The 17,625-nt window shown below is 37.5% G+C and overlaps 1 protein-coding gene across 4 annotated transcripts in view; it reads right to left on the reverse strand.

Annotated features, from left to right (window-relative positions):
* Positions 1-1,530: 1,530 nt before the first annotated feature.
* slc9a8 (solute carrier family 9 member 8) overlaps positions 1,531-17,625 on the reverse strand; it is a 34,025-nt gene continuing 17,930 nt past the window's right edge. For 3 of the 4 annotated variants that reach the window (XM_008413901.3, XM_081609077.1, XM_008413899.3), the window contains 11 exons: positions 16,013-16,114; positions 15,766-15,800; positions 14,784-14,927; positions 9,078-9,219; positions 8,880-8,985; positions 8,667-8,813; positions 8,497-8,579; positions 8,296-8,407; positions 7,102-7,322; positions 6,353-6,499; positions 1,531-2,809 (listed from right to left, as the gene is read on the reverse strand). In XM_008413901.3, the coding sequence (XP_008412123.2) occupies positions 2,696-2,809; positions 6,353-6,499; positions 7,102-7,322; positions 8,296-8,407; positions 8,497-8,579; positions 8,667-8,813; positions 8,880-8,985; positions 9,078-9,219; positions 14,784-14,927; positions 15,766-15,800; positions 16,013-16,114 (1,353 nt within the window). In that variant the 3' untranslated portion in view covers positions 1,531-2,695. The remainder of the gene's footprint in view (positions 2,810-6,352; positions 6,500-7,101; positions 7,323-8,295; positions 8,408-8,496; positions 8,580-8,666; positions 8,814-8,879; positions 8,986-9,077; positions 9,220-14,783; positions 14,928-15,765; positions 15,801-16,012; positions 16,115-17,625) is intronic. The other variant, XM_008413900.3, reaches the window with a different exon arrangement.

Below are 17,625 nucleotides of genomic sequence, written 5' to 3' on the forward strand. Positions count from 1 at the left end.
TATGCATTAACCTTCTTTATGTTTTTTAATTACAGAGTAGTGCGCTGGTCCGGTCCAGACTCCTTGTAATCTCCCGCTTCATATAACCTATCAGCTAATTAGCTCAGACATCATATGAAAAGAAAATGGAAAGTGAAATGGAAAACCATCAGAATAATGATCAGTTAGCGGGTGCAGCTGAAGGTTTTCAGTACAACCTTAATTTATTCAAATCTCTTTAAAGGTATATACACTTTCAACTCACAGCTAATTTAGAACCTAAAATTCTGTTTCTCTATTTAAATAATAAGTACAACTATTGTTTGATACACAAAGGTTATCTCATGAGGGAAGTCTTCAGACTCCGATACCAGCAGAGTCACTGACATCCTGCATTCTGGAGAGGATTGTAAAGTACAACCCATCTGAACTTTGGAGGCAACCCACAAGGCACAGACACATCTCAATCACATGGCTGAATGACCTCCACTCAAATCCTCCAGAGTGCTGCTTACGACCGGATCATTTGACTCAGGCGTAGTGAAGCGGAGTCACGTATAAAACCTGCAGGACGCCGGCCCTGGAGGCCTGGATTTGAGGATCTGTGCTCCAGAGTCTCTTATCAGATGTTACACATTTCTGCCTTTCATTTGGAAGTCAAGCTCAACAACGGAAAAAAGCACGTAATATATGTAGTCCAAAGTGAAGCCTTGACAGTCAGCGATGACTTTGGCAGCCGCCACGTCATCTGTTGGCGTCGGTCCATGGTGCTTCATCAAGTCCAGAGGCAGCGTAGCGGCCTGCCAGGAAATGTCAGAACGTCTTATGCTTTCCTCTGCAGCTATGCTTTATGGGTATGCTGATTCCATTTTCCAGCAGGTCCTGCCACTTGCCAAAAGTAGCAGTACCTGCTTTAATGACCATGGTTTGACTTTGACTGATTGGTCAGTCAGCTCTGGTTACCTAAATCCCCACAGAGAATCTACAGAGTATCACTAAGAGGAAGATGAGAGACACCAGACTCATCAATAGCTGCCGTTGTTAAAGCAACATGGGCTTCTCAGCAATCACAGGCTTACATTGGCTGTACATTGCATTGATTCATTCAAAAGGACAGTATTAAGGGAACACACTGAACTTCTATAAACTTCTGCAATTCTGTAAATGTCCCAAGATATCCGTTAGCTGAAACTAGCAGCTGGGACCTCCATGAAATCTGTGACCTGGAAAAGTAAATTAAAGACTTATTGCAGAAAGGCTTTTAATTCCTCCACAGAAAAATAAGAATGTTTTTCTTTCTTTTCTTGGTCATAAGTAATACTGTGATTAAATGGGGAAAAACTCAATTTTGGATTTTCATAATTTAAAAGCCATAATCATCTCCATTAAAATAAGTAAGTGCTTTCAATATATCCCTCTGTGTGCCAAGAATCTAAATGGGCCTCTGATTTATTTATCTTTTAAACTGAATTAGCAAAAATCAACTTTTGATATTTTAATTTGAGATCCATGATCCTTCTCAGGCATTCCTGAAGAAAAAGTGCGCAGAACTTAGTGCATATAAGATATAATTTATTATAGCTTCTTTCTTTTCCAGTAATCCTGTGATGGTCACAGAATTTGTACAAAATCAAACAGAAAGTAAATAAACCTCTCATAAATAAAGAAAAGAGCAGCAAATGGACATGGCAACAATACCCTTTACCCCACATTCACATGTATGCATCTGTTAGCAAAATGCATAAGGAAGCCTCCAAGGCCAGGTTCAGACACAGTGTAGATTCAGAAAATGCACCAAAAAATGAAAATAAGTGCAGATATCGTACTCCGAAAGGAAAGCAATTTCCAATTTTCTGGGGCATAATCATGCTGTCGTAACTATGCTTTCTAATTAAAATGGCTACTTTTCCTCGACAACTCTCACTTGTTCCACCTTCCTTTTGAATTTATCTCGGCTGCTTCGTTGCTGAGGGAGGGGGAGCCCACTCATCATTGCATTTCAGCTTCATGGCATATGGTTTACCTATATGTTTATAAAAACAAATTAACTCAGACACCTTACAGCTTACAAATGAAGAGGCACAGAGAGAATTAATGCTGGTAAACAAGGAGATGCACAAACATGTAGCCAATTAAAAATACAAATTCCAATTTTGAAATCTTGCTTGAAGCGAGACTTATTTTTATTTCTCCTTCCTGATCCCAATTGAAACTTTTACTCTAAGTGGAACTTAACCAAATATTGGTGACACAAAATTCACAGACACAGAGGAAAAATGTGTCGCAGCGTTGATTTACATAAGAAAAACGTCCCGTCACAGTTTCTTTGCCGATTTCCCTTTGGACAAAACCTTCATGAAAGTAAAAATAAAAATAATAATAATCAAAACACATCCCTGTGTGCAAACCCAGTGAAACAGCCCATCTATTCAATAATCTTAAGAAACTAATGATAGAATATTTTTTTTCTTTTTTATCCAGTGTTATAATTTCCCTTCATTTACTGGGAAGATAAATTCTTCCAGTTCAATCGCAGAGAAACAATTCTCTACCTTCACTGCCTAAAGATGTTTCACCAACATGAATTTGGTAGCAGGCGAAGAAATAACAGCTTCCTTTGACTAACAGTGAAAACAAATCACGTCTTCACTGATAGACAAACCCACAGCCAAGGACAGATGATATCTGTTTGTTGTTTTTATAGAAGTTAAATAGTTCACAGGAGCTCTGCTTCGTCGTCATCGTCTTCAGATCCGGACGGTCCCTGGCGGACCTCTTCGTACCACTTGTTGGTCAGCGTCTTCATCTGGATCCGTCCGTGTAACAAGTCCTGTGAGACACACGTTGCGCACATCAGCAAGCAGGTACACAGAATACGAGCTAATAAATAGAGGAAGTGACGAAAAGACAGAAGCTTCAATATAGCAGTTCAGTACTAAAACTACATTGACTAAAGCGCCCAATGTTTTTATTTTTTTGTCAATGGTGTGAGAAATCTTCATAAAATATTAAAACCTGCAAGTTTGACTAAACTTAGAACTTCAGCACTGCCAATGTTTGCTTTTTATTTAGCAGAATGTTCAGTTCAGCAACACATTATCATGGTGTGACTAAAACTGTAAGTGATACCCACTGCAGATGGCGTGTGCAGGACTGGGAGACATTAAGTGACTGAATTTTTTTTGTAAACAGAAGAAATAATTTATGAGCTACTAGAGACGTCACATTACCTACTTGTGCTTTGCATAATTTTCTATGTTTTGTCCTTTTCCTAAAATGTTGCCTTCTGAGCTGTTACTAATGTCATATACTGATCCAGGCTTGAACCACAAAGGGAAAGGAAAGTGGATAAGAAAGATATGGTCCACACCACGATGAGGTGGTTTGGGATTAATGGAGGAAAATATCAATGAAGGTTGGAGCTCGACTGACGAGCCTGCAGCAACATGACTGACATGATCAGAGCTGGAACACGCTGCAGAAATTCAGCTTGTTGCAGCTTCTGCTGAAACTTTAAAGTTTGCTCTTTTTTTTGCCTTACACCAGGTCAACACAGATAATTTTGGTAGATAAAAGCGCTTTATCTGCAGTTAGCACATTTTCAGCTAACGTGTGTGTCAAATAGAAGGAGTTGACTGACTGACTAATGCAAAGACTGACTGTCACCTGATAAAACTCCACATGGAAAACAGAAGGGAGAATGAAACAGGAGCAGAAAGTCCACAAGTAAGCACAAAATGTGACTGTGTTGTTTCTTCTGCTTTAAGAGGCTTTTAAGAAAAGTAAAAAATAAAAAAAATTGATATTTATCTTTGTAAATATGAGACAATCTATGCATAAAATGTAGCTTTCGATAGGATGAAGATGCAATTAATGTAATAATGAGTACAGTAACTAAATGACTTTACTCTTTAAGATGGACAAAAATGTAACTTTTTATTTATCATAAGCTTTATTTTTAGTTTTTTTTTTTATGTGTGGAGTTAGGATGAAATTGTGAAACTAAATTGCATTTGAACCGCAAAGACTTTTTGACTAAATTTAATGAAAATGTGCCATCAAAATGAACTCTGCTCAGTAACGCTCCCCCCCAGCTATTGATTAGTCATTTTGTTGCAGGGCTAAGACACGACACAAATAAGGTTTTTGTGATTAAGTTGAACTTCATGCACTTTGCAATTAATTATATTAGCTTTCTTCATTGCAACGATGATTGCCATCACAAAACCTAAAGCGGTAAAGCATATGAGAAACAAGATTTGTCAGTGTGTCTTAGTGCAAAAGACCAAAAGGAATAACCAAAAACTCTAGTTACATGCCAATCGCAGCCTTCTTTAAACAAAAATAATTAGACTAATGATTTTAATATTACAGTTAAACAACCAGGGCAGCTCATTCCGTCTTCTGGAATACTGCTAAATGATTTTCTCATCTTAATTAGCTTACTGTGCTCCCTTTGCAGCAATGATCTGTGGTTGCAGCACTAAACAGAATTTTATCTTGAAGTGTCTCTTGCCTTCTGTCACAACATGTCCAGAGAGAATTATAAAATTAAAAAAAAGGCACTTTTCAAAGATTAGAGCAGAGGAATGATGTACCTTTACATCATGTACTTCGTAGCATCAATGTTCAACAGCCACCCAGAGACAAGCTGTCAAGCTCTGTGTGATGCGTCTGCATTTTTAATGCTTAGGTGCCTCTTTGATTCCACTGAAGCTTTGTAAAGTTTTGACGGCAACATCAGTGCATCACACTCACAGGCAAATACAGAATCTTCTTCCATTTTGCACACAGAATACATCTGAAGGAGTGAGATGATGAAATGTGATTCTCTTCACAGCATACTTGCTGATCTCAACACCAAACTTCCCCAATCTTTAATCTTTTAAGGGTTTCCTGCTATAGCAGACCCAGGTGGAGTAGCAAAGAGAGGTGAGGTCCTCAGAACGAACCTCAACTAATCACCAAACGTTATGTATAAGGATAGTTAGTTAGATAGTTTGATTTCATCTGTGCTACAGTAGTTCAGCCCACAGGGGGAGACCAAGCACCAAGTACAACTCCAGTTTTTTTTGTTTCACATGTCCTGTTTAGATAATGATAGTTGTGCATTTGAAACCTTCACTGTTAAAGCATAGATACTTCTGCAGCATTTTTATGTTTTTACAAATGTGAGAAGTGTTTGATCTGGGTGTGCTGGAGAAGGAATGGTTCTAAAATAAGCACAATTCAATACAGTGACATTTATGGCTGTAATGCAAAAACAAACGCGTTTAAGTGCTTTGACAATAAATACTTTGTCCACAAATGGACTCAATTCAAATGGTACTTTTCTAGTCACACTGTTGACTTGAATCACTTTACACTGGAGGCATATTCACCTAATTTGCACTCACAAACGAGCACGCATTCATACACTGACAAGCTGATCTAGAGGCAAGATAAATGCATTGGCCAGCGGCACATCAGCACGCGGCAAGAGGAAATCAAAACCATAACTTCAGAGTTCAAGATGAATCCTTTTCCGACTGACCCACAGTCGTCCCATTGTGCAAAAAGACTTCTACTGGAGACTTGTATTCACTCCTAGATTGTGCATCAAACCAGAACTTCAAGACAAATGGACAGACTGCATAAAGCCGAGCAGCCAAATTTCATCTCTGCATGTCTTACACTAATCACCGCTGACAGTGCTGGTTTAATCACGACAAACTTAAGCAGGAAAACTGACAACATATCAATTGTATGAGCGTCGTACAAGTGGGAAAACTACAAACTGTGTTGAACAGATAGATAGATAGATAGATAGATAGATAGATAGATAGATAGATAGATAGATAGATAGATAGATAGATAGATAGATAGATAGATAGATAGATAGATAGATAGATAGATAGATAGATAGATAGATAGATAGATAGATAGATAGATAGATAGATAGATAGATAGATAGATAGATAGATAGATAGATAGATAGATAGATAGATAGATAGATAGATAGATAGATAGATAGATAGATAGATAGATAGATAGATAGATAGATAGATAGATAGATAGATAGATAGATAGATAGATAGATAGATAGATAGATAGATAGATAGATAGATAGATAGAATAGATAGATAGATAGATAAATAGATAGATAGATAGATAGATAGATAGATAGATAGATAGATAGATAGATAGATAGATAGATAGATAGATAGATAGATAGATAGATAGATAGATAGATAGATAGATAGATAGATAGATAGATAGATAGATAGATAGATAGATAGATAGATAGATAGATAGATAGATAGATAGATAGATTAGATAGATAGATAGATAGATAGATAGATAGATAGATAGATCCTACACATGTTTTTCTTACCTCTTGTGTAAGTCTGCGAGTGAAGAAGGGGTTAAGATACTTTGCATCAAGCCACATGAAGCCCTTTAGATCTTGTCTCTGGTAAATCTGAGCCTCGTACTCTTCCTCTGTCAGTTCTGATAGGTGCTCTGTATCAATGGTGTTACCCTGGAGACAAAAGCCAAGGAGAAAGAAGGCAGTCAGGCAAATAGAATAAAATAAAAAGGAAAGAGGCCCTAAGAATGAGCACTGGGTAAAAAAAGAAAAGAAAAAAAACTGAAAAGAGAGTTCTGGAAATGATGCATGCAAACAAAGATTTCTTTTCAACATGGAACAAGAGTAATGAGAGAAAATGAGAATTTACTTCATCAGGCAGCAGATAGTTAGCTTTGGAAATAGTCAAGACATAAGGCAGACACACTACCCAAGGCTGACAGTGACTGCCCAACAGTGGAATGTACATCCAATAAATGATCCATTATCTAGAGTTAGATCCTTCAGAGGCAACTGAAATATTTAACACAATGGCTGGTCTTCTTGCTCCTAGGAAATTGCATCGATGCCACGGAGTGCATCTGTGTGGGGAGAGAGCTTTGCTCCCTGCCGACTCAGTGTCCTCATCACAAAGCCGCATTCAACCTCTTTGATGTTTCTCACTCTGTGGTGAGCCGAAAAGGCCAGATTGCAGATGAAAAGACGGCCCAGCTAGCATCGATGGAGACGGCAAACTAACAATGCGTCCAACCAAAGTGCTGGTTTGATTTCATTACCATTTTCTGTGTCTTGCTGAGATTAACGTCCTTCTTGTTTTTTCGCCGCGACTGGCTCTCTTCAATGTCCATAATGCGGATGAGTGGCATTGTCCCGCCCCCAAGGAAGAGGATAGTAAATAACACAATGATGATGGTGGTGGTGCCGATTAGCTGACGCTTTTCGATGGGCTCCAAACCCAAATGGAGGCTCAAGGCATAAGGAATGGCACCTCGTAACCCTAGCAAAAAGAAAGATATGAAGGGTTATTTAAAAAGCCGCTAAGCCCCATGAACTCAATCGATTTTTTTTGTCTTATTACTATAATCATGTGGCTGTGAATAAAAGAGAAGCTGAAGACAAAGAATGACATTTTCTCTTTAGAAGTTACGAAAATTCTATATGCATGAAACAATCAAACACTCCAGGTATGTTTTTGATGAGGGAATAATATCATAACATGATATAAAGCTCAAAAAAGCCACTTTTACATAATAGCCTCCCTATATCTGAATAAATTATGTAACACAAAGGCTGAGTCACTATTTCTTATTTTCACAGTTTTTTTCTGGCTGTAGTACAGTGAGGTTTTTACACTCAGCAACAGAACAAATGGTAATTGACACATGTAAAGAGTTGTAGTTCAATCTAACACCTGCACTGGCAATCACTGCAATAATAAAGAAGCACAACTATTTATATCTGTACACAAATAATAATAATAATAATAATAATAATAATAATATAAAACAACACAGCTGCAGCCACTGTCCGTCCGCCTGACACAGACCGGTGGCAGTGTTGACTAATAATAAACAACTGGACAAAGAACCTCCAGATACTTTGGACTGTTCTGAAACGTGATCAAGGACCGATTACTGATTTTATCCACATCTAAATTTTCCACATTCCAATCACATGAAACTGTAAGGCAAGGAATAAATGGAGTGTCCCTTCCAAATCTCTGGAGTCTTCAAACATATGTCTGTGACAGTGATATTGTGAATTTAGTTTAAAAAAAAATACATGTATGTGTATCAGAAATTCAGCTTGCTTTAGTGTGCACTCTTTGCAAACTGGTTTTTGCCAAACAGTGACGTGAAATAATTGACCACCATTTCCTGTTGACTTAAGTTTGTTGCCTAAGAATTTTAACAGGATGTGGGCTGAGCAGGAATTTTAAAATACATTAACTTGCAGAATTATTATCTCACCACTAAACCACATGATGAACATCATCTTTGGCGTAATCTTGTGATCTCTGAAAAAGTTCAGCAAGAAGGACAGAGGGAAAATGTTGATTGCTCGGCCAAGAAGAACCAGGACCTACAGAGAAGCACAGAAATCAAACACTTTGAATCCAACTCAACTCACACCAACATTTTACGCTGGCCTTTGCATAAAAAACTACTTACGATGCACCAAATGACAAAGGATATTTCAAAGTTATGTGGGAAGCTGAAGATGGAGAGGCCAAGAAAAGCAAACACACAAGTCTCTGTGGACAGAAGTTAAAAATAGTCACTGAAAATGTCAAATGAAATGAAATAAGAGGAACTAGGAAGCTAAGCAGGAAATTACTCACCACACATAAAGGCGACTGTGCGCAGCGTCTGCTGCATGAGGATCTGTGTAATTGGTGAAAGGTTGTGATGGGTGTAATGAGACATCACAATCCCCGCAAACAGGATAGACATTATGCCTGTGGGTGGGAGAAGGACCTCAGCAAAAACTGCAGATAAATTGAAAACTTGCAACTGTGTGTATAAGTGTACATCCTTTTAACACGTCTGCCCACCTGATAGTTTGATTCCTTCTGCTAGGCCATAGGGAAGATATGCAAAGATGATCATCATGCCAAACTCAAGTGACGGCGTCTTCCTCAAGTCGAAGTGCTTTAGAAACTAAACAGCTGAGTTAAGAAATTTAAACTAAAGCAGAGAAACACAAATGTGTAAGGCACAAAGAGCCACACTCAGCAAACCAGTCAGGATACAAGAGCTGAAATGAGTCCAGTCAGAGTTCCTAGAGCAGCAGAACCGAAGAACATTTTGAGGAAATACCCCAGCGCTTGCACAAAAGTATCCCATCCTGTTACCATGGCGTTATCGGAGCGAGAAAAAAAGCCTTCTGCTGTGCTGAAAGGCAAGAAAATGGGAGAATGATTGATGATGGCAAAATCCCTGTACCTTCTGTGTTGCAATACCTCAGTCTGACATGAGAGGTCAGTAAAACTCCACCACTGATAACTGGTGGAGTCCATGAGCGGATTAAAATATGCTTGTAATCCTATCATCAAAATCTTGTTGGGTAAACAAAAAAAGATTACTTTGCATAACCCTTTCGTACATTTCATGACATGAGAAATTACCCATTCAAAATAAAACGGGATGCTATCGAAACCACAATCATTTATTTTTACATGATCAGCACTGCAAAAGTCAAGAGTCAGTTTATATTTGCTTCCTGTAGTCCTTGAAAATGGCTATGAAGACCTTTTTCATTTTGAGGTCTTTTGAAAAAAAGAAAAAAAGAATTTGTTGGTTTACTAAGCCACTAAACAGTGGCCAATGAATTAGGAAAAAAGCTTTTAAACTTAAAGGATGAGAGGTTACACATAATACATGACATTAAAAAAAAATAAATAAAAAAGTTAACAGTTTCAGATTGACTGTACAAACGTTGTAACCAGCAGCCAGGCAAGAGGTTCCTGTTGTACAACCTGAACAGATCATAAAGAGTCACAAATAAAGCAGCACATTTTTCTGCCAACTTGGTGAGTTTGAAAAAGCTGCTAGCTGGAAACTGGTCAGATCTTTGTTGGAGGTTTTTCAAATTTAAATGAGACCAGAACTATTCTTCTGATGCACATGTGTTTTTATGCACCTGGGAGTTGGCCCAGTTCAGAACAACAAGATAAATGAATATGTGTTCCTGGTCAGGTACTGAAACCGAACAATTGAAACAAATTCAAAGTTTAAAAGGAAAATGAAATGCCAACACAAAGTCAGCAGGACTATTGCTGTTTAAAAAGATAATAGTAAACCCTTAGACACTGGAACCTAAAGAAAAACAAACCAGAGAAACTTTTTCACGCAGTATGATTACATTTTTAAAGAATATTTAGAATAACAATGTCCACGTAACGTATACATTTTGAAGCGGTGGTAGTAGATGTCCTTTTTTTTCCCTCCTAAAACCTACAAGATACCAGAGGTTTAGTAATTACTAATAAATATAATTGTGTAACCAACAGCAGTAAAATACTCTATAACTATTAATCTCTTTGCATCGTTTATCTTCAGCTTGCCAAGTGAAGACACCAGCTGCGCTGCTGCTGTAAACAACCTGGTTCAATCGTAAAGTAGCTTTCTAAGAAAGTCACCCAGCGAGGTGTTAACGGCAAGCAAACGGCCAGGTCTGTTTAGTCCTTCTATTATTAATGGTTTCATTTACTCTGCAGGGGCACCCTGACACCTCAGATCACTTTACACTATTAACTAACCGTGAGATAAGGTGGGTGTAGAGTGAGCACGAAGGCAGAGGATAAAATGTCAACGATGATTCCAAACAAACTGTAAATTCCTAGTTTCCACGAAACTCGTCTAGCTAGTTTCTGTCTGCGGCTCAGTATGTTTGCTGATTAAGTGTAAACAGTCCTTCTGCTCTGAGTGGAAACTAAAAACGGAGAGTAGTGTCTGGTGTCAAAGACATTTAAATCAACACATCTCTCAATATCTAAAAAATAAATAAATACAAATAAAAAACACTGAAAAGCTGAATGCTGTGTAAGCCACTCTACTTTACATTCAACACGTCAGGTTTCAAGCAAATGAATCCTCAGCAGGTGACAATGTGGATGTGTCTAAAAGTAGGGCAGGGAGATTTTGATGACGACATGTTTTTTTTTTTTTCCTGTTGATAGATAACAAAGGCCACTGTTTCTATTCTCATCCTTCTCACCTGTGACAGTTTATTGTGTAACTCTCAAGAACCAGATGGAGTGAGACAATCTCACTAGTTTAATCTGTAAAAGAAAAACTGAACAATTTACAGTTTACCGGACTCAAATAGATAATACAACTTTTAAAGGAGGGCGTGGTGTTGTGATCGGAAAAAGGACCTTTGACCTTATTTAATTATGCTACTGACAAGGCAGAAGGAAAGATTTACGTGATGATTGTTAAATATCATCGCCAAGCTTCTCTTGGCTCGAGATTGTCATTTAAAAAACAGTAAATTAAAGAAAATAAAAATAAAAATTACATACTGTAGATCATTCACACTTCCATTTGAGCTGATTCATGGAATTAATTAAATATTAGACTGTGTCTCACCCTACAAATACAAGCAGGGTCAGGAAAAAGCGAGCAAGATGTCGCCTCATTTAAAGTAAATGAGAAGAGTGACATCTGAAACCTGAACCATGTGCACACAGCCGCAATTAACACCTTCCCAAATGAAAACCTGTGAAATTTAGCTTCAGCGCCTTAAGCAGAAAGACTTAAAAAAAAAGCTAGGCTCTATAAATAAGAAAACAACTAAGAATAAATAAATACTGTGCTTTGCAAACATATTTATATCCCTTAAAATTCTTCAATTTGTCTTGTTATAGCCATACCTGCACGGACTTTGTTGGGGTTTTTTAATGTGATATTCCAAAGCAAACTTTAGGGTAAAACGCAGTGCTAGACCTCATGCAGGAGATTTTTTTTTGTCTCCCCTAACCAACGCGTTTTCTGTCTATGTTTTTGAATGGTTTGTGGTAAAGTGCAAATAAGTTTACCATTGGCTTTCTTCTTGTGGCTCTCTCAAAACTGACTAGACTGCATGCCTAGCTGACCTGTCAACAGATTCTCCAAACAGAATTGTGGATCTCTGCAGCGCCTCTTGAGATACCATGTGCTGATTGGCTGCTGTGATTAATGCTCTGCATGAACAGCCTGTCAATTTAGATGGGTGGTGATGTCTTGATTGCTGTGCTGATGCGTCCGCCTATTTTTACTTTTGAATGCTACATTGACCTTACTACTTTGAAATGTCCAGTATTGTTCTCCAGGCAGACCATTTTATAGCATTTTATATACCAAGTAACTGCTATGTTAACTTCTCCATTAGACCTTTAACAATGTTTTAACCAGCGCTGCACTAAGAAGTAGCTCGTGTAACGAGCTTAGCAGCTGCACAGTTCCACCAGATAGTTGCAAATTGCTGCTGGCTAGTCTGCAGGAACTGAGTGGGGGCGCTCTGTGAGGCGAAAACTCAGAAGCTTAGAAACTGAAGCGCTAAGGAAGAGCTGCGTCTCGAACTCTGGGTACTAGGTCCACCCAGGCATTTTGCACAGCAGAACGGTTGCCACAGGTGATCAAATAATTTTAATAAAACATGCATGAAAGAATCAATGCAACACTCCACATATGTTTTTGACCAGGGTATAACGTTACAACATAACGTAAAGCTCAAAAAAGTTGATTTTACATGATACTGCCCATTTAAAGAATTAAAATGTCCGAATGAAACATATAAAATTTCTCAGCTGTAATAGTACACAAAACTGTAGCAAAGTTCAAGAAGTGTGAACAATTCTGCAAAAAACCACTTCCCTAACTATTCACACTCTATGACTCCCTGTCAATATAAGAAACTGCTGAGAAAAGCCTTGTGTGAACACTGTGTCGATAACTATGGCAGTTACCATGGAGATTCCTTTTAGCCTTCTTTAATCAATTAATATCTAAAGGCCCTTTTTGACAAGCTCTGCTTCACCTGTGGAGGTGAGATATTTCTAAGATCACCTGCTGTGGTCATTTATTTTAGCACTTTCAAAAACTATGCCTTTGACTTCATGCTAATGAAACATACAGCAATATTGTCACCAGTTAGGTTAAAAAAAATGTTGCACGATCTATAAGTATTGTCTAATCAGCATAGCAACAGTGTTTGGAAATTCAGGTTAAAGTTACACGCTGCCAACCCCTTTTAAGACGAGTATCTCTTTTTGTAAATTATGAATTATAATAAAATATTTCTTAAAACTGTTGGGACGATTTCTGGGTTCTTTTCTGCTTCAATAGAAATTAAAACTCCACCTTATTCCACTGAACCCAACTAAATGTGAGTTTACACAAGGCGAGGGCAAAACATTCAGTTACAAGACTAAAAGTACATGATTTATGCATCAGTTGGATTCTGTAAAAACAACCTGCTGTTTTTATATATTCAGTGATTTGTAGCAGTATTTACACCCCTTGAACCTTCTCACAATTTATCACATTACAGCCACAAACTGATTTATTTTATTTGGATTTCATATGATAGACCAACATAAAGTAGTGCATAGTAGCAAAGTGGAAGGATTTAGAAAATTTACTATAAAATAAACATAAATGTGACAACTCTAGTCAGCATCCAGGACTCTTTTATTCTGAAATCCCAAAAGGAAATATATGGTGAAAGCTATTGTATTCAGAAATTAAATAAAAGTACAAGATGAATACATCTGCTTATCAGAGATGTTATGTTGAAGACTATAAAAAAAAAGCTGCAGGACGGTTCAATGAAAACATTTTAAATAGACTGACATTTTGACCGAGTTGCGTCTAATAATGCAAATGTAACACCATTTAAAAAAAAACTTGAAACCACAAAACCTCGGTTTATTGATAATTTCCGACAACCACTTTTTCAATCATACAGATCGTCAATGATTGGCTGGCTGACAAAATGCATTCTTTTGAGCATTTTGATTGGTTTAGGCATTAAGAGCATTATTTCTAATATAAAGTAAGCAAACTGTTGTTGAAAGTCAAACTACAAGGGCAAGAATTAAAAAGTGAGTGAAAAGGAAACGGAAGATAAGGAAGAAGTGAAGCCAGAAGCTGTAGATGTTCCAGCTGCTGCTGTTACGGTTAAAGCTTCGGACGAGGACAGTGATATATCTAACATCAATGAATCTGGTGATAAGAAAGGCTATAAGAGTTTTGTTGAACGGGACTTTGAGTCCAACAGCAAAAAGATGAAGGCTGTTCATGCTTCTGACTTGTTAATATGTCTCTTTTGAATGATGCTTTACTGTAACTTCCCATAGTTTTAACTGTAATGTGAAGTAAGGTGCAAGTAATAAAAGTGATAAAGGGCTACAGTTGTATCTTTTATTGTGTCTACAAAAATTGTATCTACCATGTTTATATTTGCAAATGTCAACGGTCCATGCAATACACATGAGTAACATGCAAACGCTACGTGAGGAATAAAAGTAACAGTACATTTCTTTACAAGCATACAAAGTGCAGCATGGTGGTGTTGGCTGGAAAGTTAGTCAGACCTGTAAAGTAAGACGGGTGGCACTAAAAAGAAAGAAGTGCAGAGAAGCATCCACTAGGAAAGAGTTCAGACCCAAGTCCAATTGAAAATTTAAAAAAGATATATAATATTAATAGTCCCATTTTCTAATAATGTTAATTTATCACATACAATTCCAGAAGTTTCCAGCTATAATGTCACTAAATGTAATAAACAGTTTTAGAATATGAAAATATTTGCAAGTTGCACTACCTATAACTTTATGTAACATCTGAGTGTTATGAACTTCTGTTTTGGATAAATATGCTCTTTGTGTGTCATCATGAAGGCAGTTGGTAACGGAAACCTGTGTCACCATAAGGTGTGGACGAGCTTAAAGCAACTACAGTAAGAGTCTTACTTGGTGAGGACAATGGAGACGGCGTCGTTCAGGATACTCTCCCCAAACACCAGCATGTTAAGGACTGGGTCCACGTTGAGAGCATTGAAAATGGCAATAGTGGCTACAGGGTCCACAGCCGAGATCAAAGATCCAAAGGCAAAGCTGCAGTGTGATTGAAAAGAATTAGAAAGAGAAGGTTGTGCTATAACAAATGAAAATAACTTTAACGTAATGGTATCTGTGCAGCAAAGGAGCAAAACATGAGCATAAAACAGCCACGTGCAAAACAAGTTTTCCAACTTTTAAGAACTCTACAGTGCACATGAAAAAACAAAAACAAAAAAACATTTGTGACCTAAAAGAGGAAGTTGGGTTGACATGGGAAAACAAATTTGACTGTTGAAATAACAGAAGACATTTTCAGACACTCAGGCTTCATATTGTACAAAGAGGAGAAGTTCAAATAATTTACCACGACTGAAAATGCTACAGATCTTTGGGAGCAGAAAAGAGTGTGTCGAGTAAAAGGTGTTCAGGCACGTTCATTAGTTTGTTTGTTGGTGATGTAAGGATTTATTCTCCAAATTATATCAAAAAGTATTTTATGGAGTTTGTGACAAATCGTAAAAAAAAAAAAACAGGCAAGCAGGAAGGCTGAAAAACATATCCTCCTTACTGGCAAGAATATGAATAGCAAACACTGTGCCTAATGCCAAGTTACACACCTTTGATTGTGGACCAAGAAAAAATTTGAACAACACAAAGTTCTACCCCAATAACACACGGGTACGTAGTTTCTGTTTGTGAGCCACGTCTGACTGATGATATATCATATTACTTTCTAGAACCATTCAGTCAGAACGAACCATGTTCATAGGAAGCAGTTTGTGTCAGCAAAGGACATCATCCTTTACTGTAATTACGGAAAGAGGCAATGTTTATAGGTGAAATATTTTCTTTTACATAAACAAAATTGCAAAAGGTTTTATTCAAACCTTACCTATCAGTCATGGTCATCTTATAAATCACATCTGCCTGTCAGAAAAAAATAAGAAAAGACAAAGGTAAACTGAGAGATTCTAGACATGATAATCCAGACACTAGTTTCATATTCATTAACATCTGGCTTTCTATTAGTAAAAAAAAATCACAGTTTTTTTCCCCTGAACATTTCATTTATGGAAAAGCAATTTTAAAAATATGATGTTTCTCTAAATACCAGACTTGTTGATAGCTGGTTGTCTCACCTGGCCTAGGAAGTAGATACCTCCGCCCACTATGAAGGCAGAGATAGCCGTACCAATCACAGCAAAGAGGGTGATGGAGCCAATGTTCTGGAAGAAGTTACCCTGAATACACACACAAATACACAGCTCAGATCTCCATGGACAGTATGCAATGTCAAATAGCACCATTATATATCACGTGTCCAGCATTATAATAAGAGGTAGGCCACAGTACAGGTACATAGATATGTTTAAAAAAACAAAAACAACTGTGGGCATATGAAATGGTTTTTGCCTGGCAATAATTCACAGCCACTCCTAAATTACAGATATGCACACAAAAACATTAGAATGTTTTTTATTGAATCACGGTAGTATATTCATACATAGGAAATAAAAAATATATAACATGAATTTAAGTACATGTTTCCAGTGGGCAAAGAAAATCCCACATTAAGAAATATTCTAATTATAGAATCCCCACTGCCACACTGATTGGCACCCAAATCATCTAAAATACATGGAAATGCAATATTTCCTGTTATTTATGTTTCAGTTTATGAATTCAGTTTGTGTCTGGAAATGCTTAAATATAATTCCACAACTTCCTGTTCCTGCAACATAAATAAGACACAGGCTACATTGTTGAATTACAGAAAGAAGGTTCTGTGTTTGAAATCCGACCTGTAGCGTTTCTGCAAAGAGTTTAAATTCTTGGGTTCTTTCCAGGTTCTGCATTCCTCCCACTGCCCAACAAACAGACTGTCAAGTTGATTGGTCACTCTGACGTTAGACAATTTAGTGTGACCAATTTTCAGTTGTGCAGAAGAATGATTCAAAATACATGTGAAAGTTTAACCCAGAAATGGCTCAGTGCAAACACACTAAACCTTTCTTCCGTGGTATTTATTGGCTCTAGATGTGGCCTTCAACTCCAGGACTTTAGGTCCGGGGTTCTGCAACTTGAAGACACGTCTTTGCTTAAACACACCTCAGTCAAATGCTGAGGGAATTGGCTGGACTCTGGGGAACTTGAGTGCATACTGAGGAGGTGGTTCAGTCATTTGATTCATGAATGTTCAACCAGAGGCAGATCTACATGCTTCAGGACACAGAACCTCAAGGCCTGGATTTAAATATCCCTGGACTAAATTTACATCCCATTTAAAAAAACAATGACGAATGTAAAATAGAGGATCGAGAATTTTAGATATTCAAAAGAAAGTGGAGAAATAGTCAAAAAAATATATATCCCTGTTTGTTCTAACCTTGTAAAATGTAACAGGAAAAGATTAAATGCTATTGTTTTAGAAAATTAGGCTTTACAAAGTATTAAAAGAAATGTGGTAAAAAGTGCAGACATTTTGTAAAACACAGCTGTCCTTTGAGGTGGTGTTTGCCCCACTGAATTAATGTTCTAAAAGCATTCACACAAGATCCCAATAAGATTGAAAGGTGCTGGATATATAAACTGGGCCACTGTTTGTAGACAGTGGTCGAGCAGCCTTTTCAAACAGGAGGGCCAGAGGAGGACGAGAACATGAATAATAGCCCACAGAAACTAAGCACACCCAACTGTATTGACTTTTCAGTCACAAGGCGGCCCAACCCAAAACCATATGATATATCATTCT

This window comes from Poecilia reticulata, chromosome 7, assembly GCF_904066995.2.
Source record: "Poecilia reticulata chromosome 7, P_reticulata-male-v2, whole genome shotgun sequence".
NCBI classification, from domain to species: Eukaryota; Metazoa; Chordata; class Actinopteri; order Cyprinodontiformes; family Poeciliidae; genus Poecilia; species Poecilia reticulata.